This window comes from Tricharina praecox (assembly GCF_024521635.1).
Source record: "Tricharina praecox strain CBS 144465 chromosome Unknown BZA05scaffold_10, whole genome shotgun sequence".
Classification (NCBI taxonomy): Eukaryota; Fungi; Ascomycota; class Pezizomycetes; order Pezizales; family Pyronemataceae; genus Tricharina; species Tricharina praecox.
Window position 1 is genome coordinate 1,140,678 of NW_026250412.1, and position 17,340 is coordinate 1,158,017.

General features: G+C 54.1%; 7 protein-coding genes across 7 annotated transcripts; 6 read left to right on the plus strand and 1 right to left on the minus strand.

Moving 5' to 3' along the window:
* Positions 1 to 27: 27 nt before the first annotated feature.
* Positions 28 to 547, minus strand: BZA05DRAFT_444606 (uncharacterized protein; the record flags this gene model as incomplete). Its single annotated transcript, XM_051486921.1, has 3 exons — positions 28 to 186; positions 284 to 391; positions 482 to 547. 3 exons carry the CDS (start codon positions 545 to 547, stop codon positions 28 to 30), a joined length of 333 nt encoding a protein of 110 aa, XP_051340205.1.
* A 1,032-nt stretch (positions 548 to 1,579) lies between these two features.
* Positions 1,580 to 3,323, plus strand: BZA05DRAFT_352807 (S-adenosyl-L-methionine-dependent methyltransferase). Its single transcript, XM_051481327.1, has 2 exons — positions 1,580 to 2,195; positions 2,262 to 3,323. The coding sequence occupies exons 1-2, from the start codon at positions 1,695 to 1,697 to the stop codon at positions 3,201 to 3,203; spliced, it is 1,443 nt and encodes a 480-aa protein (XP_051340206.1). The 5' UTR covers positions 1,580 to 1,694; the 3' UTR covers positions 3,204 to 3,323.
* Positions 3,324 to 5,897: 2,574 nt separating this feature from the next.
* Positions 5,898 to 7,238, plus strand: BZA05DRAFT_473648 (uncharacterized protein). The gene has a single exon (XM_051488077.1). The coding sequence runs from the start codon at positions 6,213 to 6,215 to the stop codon at positions 6,870 to 6,872; it is 660 nt and encodes a 219-aa protein (XP_051340207.1). The 5' UTR covers positions 5,898 to 6,212; the 3' UTR covers positions 6,873 to 7,238.
* A 126-nt stretch (positions 7,239 to 7,364) lies between these two features.
* Positions 7,365 to 8,980, plus strand: BZA05DRAFT_435968 (uncharacterized protein). Its single transcript, XM_051486385.1, has 2 exons — positions 7,365 to 7,586; positions 7,638 to 8,980. The coding sequence occupies exon 2, from the start codon at positions 7,776 to 7,778 to the stop codon at positions 8,739 to 8,741; it is 966 nt and encodes a 321-aa protein (XP_051340208.1). The 5' UTR covers positions 7,365 to 7,586; positions 7,638 to 7,775; the 3' UTR covers positions 8,742 to 8,980.
* A 1,500-nt stretch (positions 8,981 to 10,480) lies between these two features.
* On the plus strand, positions 10,481 to 12,024 carry BZA05DRAFT_396658 (uncharacterized protein). Its single transcript, XM_051483555.1, has one exon. It carries the CDS (start codon positions 10,881 to 10,883, stop codon positions 11,745 to 11,747), a length of 867 nt encoding a protein of 288 aa, XP_051340209.1. The 5' UTR covers positions 10,481 to 10,880; the 3' UTR covers positions 11,748 to 12,024.
* A 461-nt stretch (positions 12,025 to 12,485) lies between these two features.
* BZA05DRAFT_451915 (uncharacterized protein) lies at positions 12,486 to 14,350 on the plus strand (the record flags this gene model as incomplete). The annotated part of the gene is made up of 3 exons (XM_051487454.1): positions 12,486 to 12,590; positions 12,688 to 13,015; positions 13,076 to 14,350. 3 exons carry the CDS (start codon positions 12,486 to 12,488, stop codon positions 14,227 to 14,229), a joined length of 1,587 nt encoding a protein of 528 aa, XP_051340210.1. The 3' UTR covers positions 14,230 to 14,350.
* Positions 14,351 to 15,837: 1,487 nt separating this feature from the next.
* On the plus strand, positions 15,838 to 16,461 carry BZA05DRAFT_352810 (ankyrin repeat-containing domain protein; the record flags this gene model as incomplete). The annotated part of the gene is made up of 1 exon (XM_051481328.1): positions 15,838 to 16,461. A coding segment is annotated over exon 1 (519 nt), but the record flags the coding sequence as incomplete, so codon positions are not given.
* Positions 16,462 to 17,340: the final 879 nt, after the last annotated feature.

A 17,340-nucleotide genomic window follows, 5' to 3' on the forward strand; every position in this document is an offset into this window, starting at 1 on the left:
CATGCAATGCAATCAATGAAATGAAAATCAATGCTCGAAATCGAGAACGGTCGCACCGTCAACCCCGCCCTCAATCGAGCCAATCAGCCGTCCCGCGAACTCCGCGTGCGCGCTGTCCCGACGCACGTAGTAGTTGCGGTCCTCGACGCTCGCGAATTGCACTACGTACACGTGCGTGAAGCCTTTCTGTAGTGCCCGGGGTATTAGCTCGGGTATCCTCCGCACCACCACCGCGAAGAGTCGGAGGGGAGGGGAATGGAATGGAATGGAATGGAATACACACCTGCAGTCCCTCAATCGAAATGTCTGGCCCCCCAGTGATCGAGAGGATGTACTCGCTGCCGTCCTCCTTCTGGCATTTCTGCTGAAGCGCGAGGAAGTCCGTGGTGATCTAACCACGGTCGGTCAGTCTCAGTCCTAGAGCTGGCGGTGGGCTGGAGGGGTAGGGCTTGGGAAGGGAGACGGGGGGACGGGGGACTACCTGCGTCGCCAGGGTCGCTGGGGTGCTGGGGAGCTTGACGCTCACGATGTGCGTGACTTTACCCATGGTGGTTGATTGACGGTTGGTGTTGTTGTTGTGGTGGTGGTTGTGGTGGTGGTGGTGGTGGTGGAAGGTTGACGGACGATGGTTGATGGGGAAGGATGGGACACAGTCGGGTGAGTTACGGGATAGATAACCAGTTCTCGGGAAGATGGGGGAGGTAGTAGGTACTAGCAGTGCGGATTACGTTTCCGCATGCGCTTCCGTCATGAGCGCCCAGAGCGCACAGCGACGATCGGTTCCACGTGCGGAGTCTCGGACGGACTACCTAACCAAGCACTTGGTACCTCCTGCTACTCCGTTTGTGCAGCGCACTGCACGGCGTGGACTCAATCCCGTATCGAGGTACGTAAAAGCAAAAACGTGCTTCTATTTCGAGATCATCGCAGCAGAATGATTGCCCGCGAGGCTGGGAAAAGCATTATCACCGCTATGGTATTGCTGCTTCGCTGTCCAGGCCGATGGATGCGCTTTCTTTCGCCTCCTCACCGTTGGTATTCATCATTGGCATACCTATTCCGTCCGCATCCCACTCACTCAATCCGGCATTCAGAACTAGTACGGCCGAGGTCTACCTATACGGTAGTGGGGCGGCTGTTCACGGCGGAGTGGGAGTGCGGAGTGCCGACATCTACCAATCGAGGTGTCGCTTCTACGAGGAATACGAGCGCAAGCACGGCGCGATGAGTTTGAGGCGCGGCGGGAAAGAGCGTAGGTGGTTAGAGCGATGGCTCTGGAGGGCGTTGAGATGCGGGGGAGGGGCATGACCGATGTGTATTTCTCTCAGCTACATACGGCACAGATCCAACTCAGAGAGAGCGACGCAGTGACTGACAAGCCATCGTCACGTGAGATTGCGCAGTTTCTTGTACGAGCCACAATGGACCCCATACTGTGGCTGCATACGCCACGGGCATCTCTCTGTTGCACTTTATTAAGGTTTTCTGACTCAGTCACTTCATGAGTCATGGCAGTTTCGCCTCTATTTTTAGCGAACGAGCGTCTGTGGCGGTGCTTAACCCTGTGTCGCTCTTGCAGCCACCCCTGCCACGTCACTAGCCACAGAACGCATCCAATCGAGTTTTCTCGCGAAACATTGCGACTCACCTCAACTCTCCTACCGACACCAACTCCCCCGCAGCCCACACACACGATGACCACCGCCGAGTCAACCGCCGCCCCACCGGGAATTGTCTCCACCTTCCTCACCGTCCCCTCCACCATTGTTGCCTCCTCCGCACCGACAATAATCCACCTCAAGCGCGACAACAACCAAGCACTCGCGCTCTCCCCCACCTCGACCCTGCAAACCCGCTTCGGCACCTTCCCGCACACGTCCTTCCTCTCGCTGTCACCCGGCTCCCAAGTCCGCGCCTCAGCCACGCACCCCAATCCCCGCGACCAACGCAAACGCAAACGCGCTTCGCCCGAGGAGATCTCCGACGCCGCTGCGGCCGCTCCCAGCGCCTCAGGCTTCGTACACGTCCTCGCGCCCACCGCCGAGCTCTGGACCGCTAGTCTCCCGCACAGAACGCAAGTCGTCTACACCCCCGACTCGTCGTACATCCTCCACCGCCTCAACGTCGGCCCCGGCAGCCGCGTGATCGAGGCCGGCGCCGGCTCCGGCTCCTTCACCCATGCCGCTGTCCGCGCGGTGTATAGCGGCTACCCCGACGGGCGCGATGGCATCGCGCCGACACAGGTGCAGCGCAAGGGGAAGGTGTGGAGCTTCGAGTTCCACGAGGAGCGTGCGGGGAAGCTGCGCGAGGAGATAGCGAACCACAACCTCGACGGGCTCGTGCAGATTACACATAAGGACGTCTGCGCGGAGGGGTTCCTGGTTCCCTCATCGCAGCTGCAACCAGCCTTGGAGAGAAGCAGCAGCAGCAGCAGCAGCGAGGCCGTGATCTCACCCCTGGGCACAGCGGTATTCCTGGACCTCCCCGCGCCCTGGCTCGCAATCCCGCACCTATCGCGCACCGCCGCCTCCCCGCTCGACCCCGCCGAGGAAGTCCGCATCTGCACGTTCTCCCCCTGCATCGAGCAAGTGACACGCACGTGCGCCGCTCTCCGCACGCACGGCTGGGTGGACGTGCAGACCGTGGAGCTATCGCACCAGCGGCTGGAAGTGCGGCGGCAGCTTCCGCGCGGCTACGACGACGGCGCGGGCCCGCGCTCCATCTCTGAAGCCCTGACGCGGCTCCGCGGCGTCAACAACTTCCGCGAGCAGCGCAAGGACCTGCAGGTCTCGCATGCGGCCGGAGAGAAGCCGAGCTTTGAGGCCCTCGGGTTCAAGAAGGCGTCCGGGCGCAAGAATTGGGGCACCGGCGAGGAGGGCCGCGTCGTCTCCCGCTGCGAACCGGAGATCAAGACGCATACTAGCTTCTTGACGTTCGCGACGCTGCCCAGGGAGTGGACGGACGAGATGGAGGCGCAGGCGGCCGCGTGGGTCGCCGCGAATGAGACCAGGGGCGTCATCAGGGGCGTCGTCGGCGAGAAGGAGAAGAAGTGGCAGGGAGAGAGGGCGGAGAGTAATAGGTCCAAGAAGAGGAAGGAGAGGGAGGCGAGGAAGATGGCGGGCGGCGAGGGCGACAGCGTTAATGGCGATAGCGAGGCGGCGACGGCGGCGGCTAAGAATGAGGATATGGAAATCGATGGATAGGCGAGCGCTATCAGAAGGAAGAGCTACACTTGTACTATAGATTGCGTGGCTACGATTGCAGATTAGACCATAGAGGATATCCTTATCAGTTCTGACACACAGGCACTGAAAGAATGTTTTGTAACTTTCTCCCTGCTTCTAAACCTAGGATAGTGACTTGAGTCTATACTGTGCTGGAGCATCACTCGCTCGTCGCCTAGGTAGGTATCCTCCGTGGTGCATCTCATTGATATCGCAGCGGGACCCGAAAATGCAGACTCATGGTTTGTCACTCTGCCGCCCGTCGCCCCGATGGATTAATCCTCGATGCTATACAAGAGAGTAGGTAGGTACATGCATTGCGCTTGACCAGTGAATGTCTCCGAGATACATACTAAGTACATATCTACAAGACGAAGGGGTGTATGCAACACAGTAATGAATGTCTGTCAGTCTGAAGATGACGATGTCGAATCGGCGGCAGCAGGTATCTAGATACCGAGTTATCTGACTGCGGGACTATCATTGATGATTCACGACCGCCGCACACCTACTCTAATGATATTTAACGAAGCATACGGGTGTGCCGCGCGCGTGGTATGGTAATTCCTGTGTATGTATCCACGTGAATTAGCTAGCAGATGCCACGAACTTGAAGGTACTTACTCTTCATAGCTACCCATTCGTACTGTATTCCTTGGCTGGGGGCCTGGGGCTGAGAGTGAGAGCCCGGCTTAGCGGGACTGGTACATTGATACATCATGTATTTATGGCGACAAAAAGCAAATACCCATCCAGCCACACAGACTGCCAAGAAGCATATGTGCTTGGGCGCAAGCTGCATGCACATCCAACAGTTGGGCCTATAATCACGCGAAAGTAATCATTCGCGCGTGCGCAGGTATGGGACGGGATTGGGTACTACACATGTATATCCATTTGCAGTGGAGTCACGGATAGGTAGGTAGGTAGGTAGGTAGGTAGGTAGGTAAGGCATAGGTAAGGCCACAGCCACAACTGTGTGCTGGAGCTTGGAGCTGCGCCATTGATTCTTCGAATGGGTGTAAGAAGTAGGTAGACCGTTCCGCCGAAGGTCTCTGTAGCAATAGGTACCTCCACCGCTCCTCAATCCTCGATCCCCTTACTCACTCACTCCTCGCCACCCGCCACCCGCCACCCGCCATCCCCTCCATCCCCGCCGATCGAGCAGCGATGAATCTCTCTTCCCTCCTCTTCGTCCTCGCAACCACAACCACCGCCCCCGCCGCCCCCGCCCCCGCCAAAGGCGACAAAATCACCTCCGGCGCAAAAATCATCGTCAAAGCGACGGATGTGATATTCAAGGGTGCGGACTTATTCGGCGCGAGCAACGCGGCTACTACGGATATGCAGTACTCTGGGGTTGTTGTGGGTGTGGGTGTGGTTGTGGTGGTGGGGCTCGGGCACGGGGATGGTGGTAGGCTTGGGTGAACTCAAGGAGTTGTTGCGTGGAAACGTGGGCTGTTTATACGGTATTTGGTTACCGATGCCCATGAGGATCAACGGTGGTGGGATCGCGGTAGGCGCGGAGATGCGACTGTACCATGGACAATGGTTGCTGTGTATGAAGGAGGAATTGTACAAGTACACAATGGCTTCCTGGGAGTCGGGACCGTACGACGAGCTTACCTATATCTGCTCAGCACAGAAGTCGTGCGGTGGGGATCGATTATTTCGTGGGACGGCCGGGGTTGGAATTGGATGTTGGTCGATAGGGAGATAGGAAGATAGAGAGATGGGGATATGTGGATATGTGGAGATGGGGGTATGTGTACTGGTATTTCACAATCACCGGCGTGGAGGAAGGAGGCTTATGTACATACCTACATAGACCTACATAGAAATAGAAGCATTGATTGTCCGTACGCTCAATCCATCCCTCCATCACGAGAGCTTACCACCTTGGCAACCTCAGGTTTTACGTACTGCCATAGCATCCCCAGACGATGGAACGGGTTGTCACGAAACTTGTGCGGGGGACAAGTTCGCTAGGCCAATGCAAAGGACTCATGGCCCAGCATCTGGACTACATACACCGGTAACCGGTATGCGCCCCGCTGAAGAGCTTGAGAGCAGTTACTGCGACCTGATAGGCTGATACCTCCAGCCATCCATCCACCAGTATAATGAAAACTTTTATTGTTTTTGCGGAGGATGGGTACTGAGCACGCTAGTTTTTTACATGTCACCAGGCATTCGCGTGAGTTATGATGATTCTTGCAACTCTTCTGTATCATACTTGCTACTGTGCTTGTCTGTCTGCCTTTCTGCACGGTATTGTGGTCAGCAGAGATCAATAACTAGCTTCGGTTCAGGTTCGGATTCGGGTTCATTGTGATGGTTGACCGTACCGTATCGTACTGGTGCGGTGGGAGTGCAATCAAGCAACGGAAAATGGGGGCTAGCTCAACGCTATAGCAGTAGACGAGATCTACCCGAGGAGGTAGACTATGCGAGAAGCGAGCTCATGAAGGGCCGAGTGACAATCGCGACCCACGCAATGCTGAATAAACGCCAGTAATGTATGTATATCCGTCAAACAACTCGCGGTTACTGCGCATTGTGCGAGCCTCAGCTATTGATGTTGGAGTACCACGAGACACAAGCGCACCGCAGTGGGCACGCCTAGACCTTCACGGCTCTCACCAGAGTTTGCTGTGGCCTAAACATGCATTTAGGTAATTGGCCACTCGCAGGCCTATCGAAAAAGCCTTCTCCTGAGCGTGCATCAATAGCTAACCCCAACGCGAACGCGCAGCATTGCTTTTTGACTGGATGTTTGCTTTTACAGCTCGCCAGCATGCATAAGTACTCGCCACTGAGCCGCTCCTTCGCTCGTTCTTTCGGTCAGTCGGTCAGTCAGCCTCAGCTGAAAAAGCGAGACCATTTCCCTGCAACGTACCTACATACATAAATACATACATACCCCTCGCCTGAGTCGTCCGCCCGTACCTACCTAAAGTTCTTCCGCCGCGATCACGCCTCATAAAAATGAAGTCCTTCGTCCTCGTCGTCGTCTTCGCCATCTTCGCTGTGGTCCTCGGCCAGTTTCCAGAGCCACCAACATCCACCCCGACCACGAGTGGCAACTCGTCGAACACGACAAATCCCTTCACGAAACACACCATTGTCACCATTGTCCCCGAACTCCCCCCGCAGAAAGCTTCTTCGCCAACCATCCCGATCGCTGGCGCGGTGGTCGGTGTGCTCGTTCTCGTCGCCGCCGGAGGCGGCGTGTTTCTATGGCGGAGACGGCGACAGCAACACCAACAGCAACCTCAGCTGGCGGTAGCTGGTGGCGTTAGCGGCAGCGGCTGCAGCGGCGGCGTCGTGCCCGAGCTAGAGAGTGGAGGAGGAGGAGGAGGAGGAGGAGGAGGAGGTTCTGCTGCAGCGTACACATCGGAGTTGTACGGCGGCGACGGCGTGCAAGCGGCTGCAATGTACGGGCTGTCCGAGAAGGAGGAGGAAACTGCATACGTGCAACCGCCGATGGAGCTCATGACGGCGTACGAGCCGGACCGCGTAAACTACCTGCCCGACGACGCAGACAGAGATATGTGTGTTTCGCCGATTCCCGATGTCGGCGCGCCCATGTACGTTCCCGGTCCGAACCCCGAGGCATATCGGTACCACACGCCAGCGCCATATTAAGAGAGTTTCCATCCGCCGGCGCTAGCAGGTGGGGCGGTCGGTCCGGCGTGGTTGAGGATGAGGAGAAGGAGCTACATGAGAGGGCGATTATGTTGAGGGAGCAGCAGAGAGGGGTGTAGGAACAGTTAAGGAATCTGTAGGCAGATTGATGGGCTGTGCTAGGCCCCCGGAAGAGGGCCCGGTTGTCGTGTAATCGACCGTAAGCAAAGCGGAGAGGAAGGGGCGGAATTGCGATGTGATCGATTCTTTCCATGATTTGAATAGCTACACTTTCGGCTGTGCTGGTAGTGTAGAATAGCGCGCCTTTAAAAGGCCCTCCTGTATTTTGTCCAACAGATATACATCTGATCCTACGGTCAAACAGTAATGCATTTTTTACTCAGCCTCGAGCTTGGCCATCCAGTATATAGAGTACTCTGCTCTACACCTAAACATGAGCGTGTGATCACCAGTTTCGCTAAATCCCACCCCCCCCCCCCCCCCCCCCCCCCACCACCAATAGGTTGCATTTTACCTATAATAACCCAGTAGAAATTATGGTTCGTACCTAAGCAAGTAAAGTACTCTACTTGCTTCAGCACTCTACCGGTATTTTGGGTGTTCCTAGCATTGGAATAGTTACAGCTATTGAGCCACTTCCTTGAGTTGCCCAGCTCGATACCTACCGTAGCGAACTCACCTCGCCACCGTGCTTGTTGCAATCATTCATATAGAGTATGTAGCTGCATCTTCTGGTTGGCTGCGGACTTACTTTTTCCGCCGCAGCACTGCGCACACAAGATCAAAAACCGGACCAGCCCCCTCTGCTCCCGAGCGGCTGAAGTCCAGACCCGATAGATACCTCTGGAGTCTGAACGGTCCCTTTTTCGATCACGAAAACCCGACACACCACTCACGGCAACGATGAAGACGAAGCTTGTTGTTCGCATTATTCTAGTCCACGGATTGGTCTTCGCCGAGAGGGCGTTCGGCCAGGCGCCGGTGTTTGTCGGCGTTCCAGGAACGAGCTCCACCCCCTTCCTGCAAACATTCATGTCTTCAATCCTCGAAACTGTATTAGCAACGCCAACGCCAGAACCCCCCATCCCTAGCACAGTCTCCACCGAGGAGCCCCCGATGGATACGATCATGACCGTGGAGGTGGTGACGCTGTTCACAGCAGAGATCCCGGGGGCCAGCACCACGTCTGCAGCATCCGGTCCCCGCACTAGCGAAAGCAGCAACCCTCCTGCTCCTCCACCACCACCTACTCCTCCACCAGCAACTACTCCTCCACCACCACCACCTACTCCTCCACCCGCAATACCAGATACACCCGCAACAAAGTCCTCCGCGCTACCAAAGATAGCCGGCGGCGTCGTCGTCTGCCTGCTCGTCATCGTAGCTATAGCCGTCGTATTCTTCTGCCGGCGGAGACGAAAGCTAGCGCGGATACGCGCGTATGCGTGCGCCCAGGTGCCGGAGCTCGATGGGAATCCGCGATCGGAGCTGGAAGGGCGCGGGATCGAGGAGACGCAGAAGTTGCCGGAATCCGTGGCGGCGATGCAGATGCACGAGGGTCGGGGATCGGTCGTCCCGGTGGAGTTGGGTGGGACTGGTGTGCTCGAGATGCCGGCGGGGGATGGTGGCGAACAGGTGGAGGGGCAGGATGAGCCCGGGTGGCGGGGTGCGGCCGATGTGCGAGAGATGGAGGCAAGAGATGGCAATGAGGCGGCGGAGGAGCAGGAAGACTCCGAGTGGCTGGCGGAGGAGGAGAGAAAAGTCCAGGAGAGGGCTAGGGCGTTGCAGGAGCTCAGACGGTTACAGGATGATGAGAAGAGGCTGCGGGAACAGAAGAGAGAGGTTAAGGATCGATTGAGAGATCTTTAGGCTTGTATGGGCCTATGGGGTTCACCGGATAGGAGGACGGATAGTGGACCTGGGATGAATCGGTTACATGATGTAAATAATGTTGGTAGTCCGTTGTTAGACGAGGCGCATATAGGACGGAATGTGCTCTGTCTTTTGGATTTACACTGTTCGTGAAGAAATACATCACTGTTGGGACCAGGGAGACGCGTTATACATGCTAACCGATCGTGCAGATCACTCACCGCTAGTTAGTCCAAGCTAACCATCATATGTAGCTACGGGAACGGGAGAACTATCATTAGTGGACGTGTTTAGCTAGATTTACCACTATATACATCGTGGGACGGGACGAATAACCGAGTCCCGACAGACCCAAACGAGACGACACGCCGGGCAGAACTGAAAAACCCAGCTCGGCTCGCCTTGTTATGTAACCTCTCAACACACCGCCAATCTCAAAGATCAATAACTACTATGTAGGCGATTTGTTAGTAGTTAGTGATAGGTATTGTCCTTGTAGATAATCCTTATTAGGAAATTAATCGATGCGTTAGGCATAAAAACCCCGGTAGATGGGTCCTCTAGGGATAGTGGTACCTCAGTAGCTGTACTGACGAGCATCTGCCACTTGAGTTGATAAATCTCGCCAGATCTTACGGTGTATCATGTCCCAAACGAATTGTATGGAACACCTTTCGAGGCGCGGATGTCCGGGACTCCGGGGCCACTAGTTGGCAGCATGCCGCAATGCCAGGGATGGGTTGTAGATGGATGCATGGGCGCGTCAGTTGCAAACAGCATCTCTCGTATTTGCTAGTGGATACGCTGTTAGTTTGGTTTGTATCCACTGTTTTTTTTTTAGGAGGGGGGTACGGCAGGCAGATATTCACACGTTATTTAGTGATTAGTAACTATCGTAATGAGCGTTCGCCAATAGGTGTTCATGTTCCGTAGCGGGATCCGTCATCCATATACAGTAGTATACCAAGTTCTAGCCACGGAGGACGAACGTATGTAGTCCTAGGCTGAAGAAGGCAGAGTACCTATGTAGTAGGCTCGAGATTGGGGCTGTTTCCTCAGAAGTTTCCTCAGCAGTTTCCATTATGACATCGGGTGCTGATTTCCCAGACGGCGGGCGGCGGGTGAGGGGGAACCGGTCTCGGGATCTCGGCCCAGTGGTGGATGGGATACCAGTACCAGCCCACCAGGGCTGAGTGTACAATATACATCCTTGATCTACCTACTAGGTAGCTCGGTTGTGTGCAATCCATCATCCATGATGAAAGGAAAGGAGAAGGAAAACTCTAAGGGAATAAAGAAAACGACATTCACTTCGCCCGGCCGAACCCACAAGGGTTCGGGCCATATCGCCGACTGACGACGGACACATTTCCGACGCTGTCAAGACTCGGAAGCAGGTCGGCATTGATGGTATAGTACATACGGATGGGCCGTGGAAACCAGCTCAGGCTGCGGAATCCGCTGCAGGATGATGAGGCATGGTTCAGGGAGCGGTGGAAAGGGATCAGGGGCGGTTAGCTGGGATCTTGGGACAGAGGCTACTGAGGAAACGGAGGGAACAACCCTCGAGAGTGCGGAGTATACTCTACTAGTATGTAATGGATGGTGATCTACCCTTTAGCGTACAACTCATCCAGTCCGTGATGATAATCTACATGTAGTACCTAGAGTAGAGTACCAGGGATAGCCAATAAGACGTGCCTCACCACCATTACGAATTGTAAGCCCAAGGTGAGGCAACACTTACCGTTACACCCAAGAACTCTACCGTTATTATTTAGATATCTGGCCTTGCTAACCACCCCCCGGCGATAGGTAAGGTTTTGCCTGTGGAAGCTGTTTGGTTTTCCCGACGGACAAGCCGCCTCCCCCAGGGCCCCGGTGAGTCCAACCAGCGAACCCACCAAGCCCGCCTGTCTCACTCGTCTATGCATCATACACCTGCTGGTTCGTTAGAGTAGTTGGCTGCGTGCCGGTACTTTCTTTTCCCGCCGTAACTGACTAGCACTCGCTGGTCATCATAAAACCGACCAACCCCCCGAACGCGCATGACCGGCTGAAATCCGGAAGATGCGACACTTCTGAACTTGCCCCTTTTCCATCACGAAAACATAATCACTGCGAACGACGATAGCGATGAAGATGAAGATAAAGATTGCCACTCTCACCCTGGTCGACGGACTGGTTTTCGCCGCCGCCGCCGGTGTAGCGCTTGCCCAGTCGACTGGCCCTACAAGTAGTAGACCCCTGCCACCAACATCTTCCGCCCTCGACGGCCCACGGTTTACCCCCACCGCCGGCGGAAACGTGTTAACAGCTTCAATCGTTGGCTCGGCGCGCTCCAACACAATCGATGGAGCGATCCTCAAAACTATCGTCGACGACGGCGCGGCGCAGACGACAGTAGTTCCCGCGGCGACGGTAGTGGTGCCAAGCGAGAATAGTCGCTCGGCGCGCCTCACCACGCGTGCGTTGGACGCTCCAGAGCACAGCGGCGAAGCCACTACCATCTTCAATACGGTCCCGGAACATTCCAAACGCAAATTGCCGCCGGTTGCACAGATACTTGGCTGCACTTTCGCCGGCCTGGCGGTCGTCACGGCCGTCTACTGCGTTTCATTCTGCCGGAAACGAAAGAAACTTGGGCGTCTGCGGACAATCACACAGGATCCATTACCGGGGCCGGATGAAAATCCTAGGCGGGGCGAAGAGACCGAGAAGCTGCCGGAGGGGGTGGAGTCGATGCCGCTGGAAAAGTGCGGGGAAACTGACCTCCCTGTGGCTGTGCATTCGGTGGAGCTGGGTGGCATAGATGTGACCGCGGTTGTGACAAGAGTTAGCAATGCTTCGGCGACGGATCAGGAAGCCTTTCAGTGGCAGGCGGAGGAGAGAAACTTTGAAGTCCAGGAGAGGGCTAGGTCACTGCAGGAGCTGAAGAGGTTGCGGGATGATGACAAGATGCGGAAGCAGAGTGAGGTTGACGATCGGTTGAAGAGTCTTTAGGCTGGAGTCAGGTTTATAAAGGCAAGATGGTCGTGTAATAGATCAGGAAGTATGGACAGTCGTGGATATGCAACGAAATGCGACGAAGTCTTCTACCCTCGCCGCTAGATACTCCCGCCCCTACTGCCGATAGCTATAAGAGATGATTCCACGGAGTAGAAATGGTACTGGGCGAAGGAAGAAGTGGGAATATCGAGTAATGTGTATCGACCCTTAGAATAGAATAAGAAGGAGCAAAGGTACAGAATGCCCGCGGTGGAGCTAAAACGTTACCCAGTTATGCGATGCCCATACCAGTCACAGCGATGCTGCAGAAGAAATAGGTAGTCCATCTTACGCGTCGGCACAACGAAGACAATGTGAGATGAAGTATTGTAGCATTTTTATCGAGGTAACTCACGTACATAGCCACTCAAGAGCCTGGATACCATGCTAGAGGCATCAACCACCTGCGGCTTCACCTCTGAATTTGACCTATTATTTCGAGTATCTGAAGCTTACGGGGAGCCGCACCTACTCTAAATACGGTGTGCCTGCTCCAGTACGCAAAAATCCCAAGTCCATTCGACAGCTTGTGCCACCCATCCACAGTACAGACGAGTATCGCACCGAGGCCCCGGACAACTACACACAAAAGCCAGCCTTTACTATCAAGCGACTGACCAAGAAACAACCAATATAGCGCTGATAAATTCACCAGGATTTCGGCGCAAGATCGTCTTTGCTTTCCTGGCGACAATGTCTTTCGCTGCCCGCTCGGCGAGGGCCGACGATGCCGGGGATAGCTTTACGAACAACCTACTGACTGACTTTGCGCCGGTTCTGGCATTGTTCGGTGAACAGGTATTTCTGTCGCATCCCAATCCTATCAAGGGCCTATCTTTGACTAAGTGCAATCCCTCAGGTTACCAAGCAGTTCTTAAGCCAAACCTTCACCTAGCACGATTGCGTGATCTTCGCCATATTCCCACTTGGAATCATCACCGCCATCGTGAGCACGATCAGAGTTGCTGCACCGAACTCCTGGAAAGCCCTGGTCGGAAGGGCCAGGGAAAGCCGTGCCACGGCCGAGCTGGAGCTGCTCTCGTCCACAAGCCAGGAGGTTTGCGAGATGTGGGACGGTCAAGCCATCGTGAGGGTCATGGGATCTCCGCAGATCCCAGAGCTGGTGTACATCCTTGAGCGAAAGGGCGAGAAGCAGCGTGAGCTATACAGGCTGCAAGGGGAGAGTCGAAAGGAGTCGAAAGACAGAGTGCTGGAGTTGAAAGGTTAGAAATCCATCTTGAAGCCATTCGATCGGTACCGTGCTAACTTCCCTGGACTACCAGCCCATACCGGGAGTCTCAAGGATGAGGAACAACAGAAAAACCTCTACTCATCGCCTGAAGACACGGAAAGCTCTGCCGGATTATCGGCTCCCAACATTTCTCTAAATCTTGCACCTTCACCGGATCAGAGAAAGCAATCATTGTTATGGTTCTTAGTGTTCGCAGTGGCCCTCCAGCTCGGTGTGCTCGTCTTCTGTGCTATAGCCATATATCATCCTCCGTGGAAAGCTCGCTTCGGTAAAAATGGTCTCCCTGTTGTGGGCGCGGCGTATCCGGTAGCAGCTGCGGGAGTCCTGACAACGACTATTGGCATGTTCTTGTGTGCTTGGATCATCGAACAAAGCACCAAGGAGGAAGTCTGGAAAATAAAGGTGGCGGCTACTCCTTCCACGGAAGGAGACCACCATCATACCCTGCAGGCACCTTCAGGACGACAGGTTCTCATTTTTTGGTTACAAAAACGCAAAATCGTCAACGATCAAACATTCGATTCATACGTAATCTTTACTTCGGGACCTCGCAATTCTGTTCTGACCTCGAGACGAAACGGGAATGTTGCCAGTCCCAGTAGGACCACACAACTCCCTGGCGGTTCCCAAACCGTGGAGACCGGCTTACCGCATCAGAAACTGGCCATATTCGGGGCGACCATTTTCATTATCGGATTCATACTGAATTTCTCCGGCTTACGACTGATGCACTGGTCAGCGACCATTGCGCAGTTTGTTGGAACTGCGATCATGACCTCTGTGAGAATCTGGCTGTGTCGCGATTTAGCTGGGCGCCCCGATGCGCAACAGATCCTCGATGGCTACGAAATGGATTGGCTTGCGCTACTGCTTGCGGCAAATGGAGAAAGTCTTTCGCTAGGCCGCAATGAAAGATTGAAGCAGGCTTCCGCCATAGAAAAGAACGAATCGAGCGCCTTTTCGACTTGGGCCGTCGTTGTTGGCAATAAAGTTCATGACGATAAAGAGAGGGATGAGAAGAAAGGAGATGATGATGATGAGACTGATGAGGAGAGCGACCAGGAAGGCGACCAGGAAGGCGACCAGGAAGGCGACCACGTGGGTGACCAGGAAGGCGACAAAGCCATTGAGGGTAATCTTAACTTGGCATCAAGGGCGCTCCGCATCCGGGAACGTCTAGGGTAACTCAGCAAGTGGACAGGACGAGCTTCTGAACCAGCGATATCGGTTGCAACTGCAATCGAAGCAGTGATGAATGCGCTCTACCCACAGAAACTGCCAGAACCCTTCGAATTTCCTTTCTAAGCACAAGCGGCGATATCAGGAAGGCCAGACACCTCCGCAGAGGTCGTCTCCATTACCGTACAATGGGACGACGACACCAACAGGTGGACGACCAGCACTTCCATAATCGAGGCAGTGCTATCTCTTTGGCTGTTCACGGAAACACAAAACTCTAGGAACAGAAGTCACGGTTTTCGGGACACCTCGCATGACTGGCTAAGGCATAGCGGTACGAGTACAAGAGCGAAATGTCTACGCTTCTTGGGCCCAGACGATCTCCCGACCCATCGGGATTTGGTATGGTGGGGCGGTAGCGCAGCAAGCAGTATTCTTATTCTCGCTCTCGACGGGACCGCTGCGACGGAGGACGTTGATTCCGAGCCTAACGCAAACGGCACCGATACGACTACAAATACGGCTAAAACGGCTTTCATCGAGGTACCGGAGGATTACGTGCTGGGGCTCGTGCCCTGAACTCAGCCAGGTTCAAACCAGAAGCCCGCCTCAACGGAGAATCTATCTTTCAATGTGCGATATCGGCTGGCGGGTGATCTCAGCGATCTTCAACAGGATCCACGCGGCAATTCATACCGGCTGGCTTCAACATCGAATGGTCCGATTGAGGTATATGCCCAGGAACTATTTTCGTTCTTCATGCAGGCTGTTGCACAGAAGCTGAGTGGTCCTATCGAGGGGCTGACTGCTGCTCAGAAAACAGTGTCTGCAATTGATGGAGGTAATATATCTTGGAAATTGTTTCGTCTAGAGAATTCCATCCTGCGAAAGATGGTTCAAGGGGTTCAGAGTGCCGGACTTGCAACCACGGAGGAGGCTTACGTGCTGCTGATCCCACCGTTAAGTGCAAAAGCCAGGCTTCCGGTCCAGTGGCAGATTATGGATCTGGTACGAAATGAAACGAGGAACTCTGAATCATCAGTCTCGGAATGGAGCGAAGTAGAAGCACTGTATTTCGGACTTTGGGGGATCTGCAAGCCGTTTGGGCGCAAGCATAGAATTTTTCACAAAGGTGCTGCGATCCTGATGGACTTTCTCCGTTCAGTTATGACAGTATTGTGTTTATCGAAACAACAACTGCGACAAGGAAGTGCTGTTCAAAGTTTGAAGGCGCTGGAGACGAAGATTTTTAACGAATTGAAATCACTACGGGGAGGTGTTGTCTCTGATCTATTGGATGTGTACGACCTTCAGGACCGTTATGTCGCGCAAGATATCCTGGAAAAGATGAGAAAAAGGTTCAAAGAACAGCCAAACACGATAGCTTCACACATCCGCCGCACCCGCCGGACCGAACCATGGTACCTGCTGTCCCCGCGGAGATTCCATTCAATGGTTATAGGTGAAGGCCCTACACCGAGCCGAGATACCGCTGGAACCGATATCTTTGATGCTACGGTATTTCATTATGCTGTCGGCAATAAACACCAGCAGAATCCCTTGAACAACACCAGACTCACGCCTCCCGCTATCACGATTTTTCTTCCCTGTGTCTCAGACATAAACGTTGTAGACATCACCGGGCATACACCCTTGCACTGGGCCAGCAACGGCGGGTTTGAAGAAAGCATTTCGACTCTTTTGCAGCGCGGTGCGGATATGATGATTCGAGGTAGTGACGGAGTAGGACCATTACATTGTGCAGCGAGGTCTGGTAAAGCTACGGTCGTCGAACAGTTGCTGGACGCAGGAGCCAGCCAGGCAATCTATGATCATTTGCGACAAACACCACTGCATTGGGCAGCTTACTATGGGAATGAGGAGGCGGTGGGTCTACTTCTGCACAGAGTGGCATCCATCGACGTAAGAGACGACTATGAAAGAACTCCTTTACACCTTGCAGCGATCACGGGTTCTCTTGGAGTTGTCCAGAGGCTAGTAAAAGACTCCGATATGAGTCTTGAAGATCAAGATGAAAAGTCAGCGCTGCATTTGGCGGCCCGTGAGGGCCACGAGGCGGTTTTTCGCCTCCTACTCGAATATCATGTGGACAAAGACGCGAAATATCACATCGGGCGGACAGCGCTGCATTTGGCGGCGCATGAGGGCCACGAAGCGGTTGTTCGCCTCCTACTTGATCATAGTGCCGGCGAGAATGACGCGGAGGACTATGAGGGACAGTCGATTATGGACTGAGCGGATTTTTCCTTTTTCATTTTTTTTATTAGGACTGGCAAAGAAGGACTTACCGCAGCCCATATCTAGTACGTTGAAAAATAAAAGGCTCACATTGAAATTGAAACCCCGAATGGGCTCGAAACCACTACCGTATATAGTACCGTCTAGGTGGTATGAAATGAGTGATGCCGGTGCACGACACATCAAACATCCCAAATCAGCATGAGCCGTCAACCCAGAGATTGCAGAGACTTGTTCTGGTTTGAAGGCCGGCTCCTGAGATCTAAGACCTCTCACAGCTCCCTGCGGGTCGATACAGTGCTGCTGATGCTAATTTAGCCGACTTGCTGTCAGATTCTATCACTCTATCTCGTGACTTTATTGCCGAATTCCAAACCTTGAGAGAACCAACTTGCGTGCACTACCGGTACCATACTGCGCAAGTAACATATGAGCCAACCGCGATTGACCGCCTTGCTGTTAAATCCGCATCATGATGCAGCAGTCGCTCGCTCTCTGCTCCTCCGAGTTTGCCATATGATCCCTGAGATGGCATCTGTTCCGGCTAGAACGTAGAAGCCCTTCGTAGTGAGGCAGTCTACCGGATCTCCTCCATCGCGTGAAGTTTGCGGTAGAGCCAACTATCGATTCAAGCTCTATCAGGATTCAGTATATAGTAGTACATACTACGCAATGCAAATTGAGGCCTCAACGTCATCCGCAACATCATGCCGTTGTGGAAACAGATGAGATTCCGAAATGGAACCACTGTCTTTTCAATATCGTAAGCCTTCATCAACCATACAAACCGTAATGCATGCACGAACATGATATCTTCACTCTATGGCTTCTACCTTAGCTGCCTGAAATCACATGAAC

Excerpts from the sequence above, each read along its gene's own strand:
- BZA05DRAFT_352807 (XM_051481327.1), top strand. The coding sequence starts at position 1,695 with ATGACCACCGCCGAGTCAACCGCCGCCCCACCGGGAATTGTCTCCACC. Across the intron at positions 2,196-2,261 it reads CCCATGCCGCTGTCCGCGCG|GTGTGGAGCTTCGAGTTCCA; the intron begins GTGTATAGCGGC and ends CGCAAGGGGAAG.
- BZA05DRAFT_473648 (XM_051488077.1), top strand. The coding sequence starts at position 6,213 with ATGAAGTCCTTCGTCCTCGTCGTCGTCTTCGCCATCTTCGCTGTGGTC.
- BZA05DRAFT_435968 (XM_051486385.1), top strand. The coding sequence starts at position 7,776 with ATGAAGACGAAGCTTGTTGTTCGCATTATTCTAGTCCACGGATTGGTC.
- BZA05DRAFT_396658 (XM_051483555.1), top strand. The coding sequence starts at position 10,881 with ATGAAGATGAAGATAAAGATTGCCACTCTCACCCTGGTCGACGGACTG.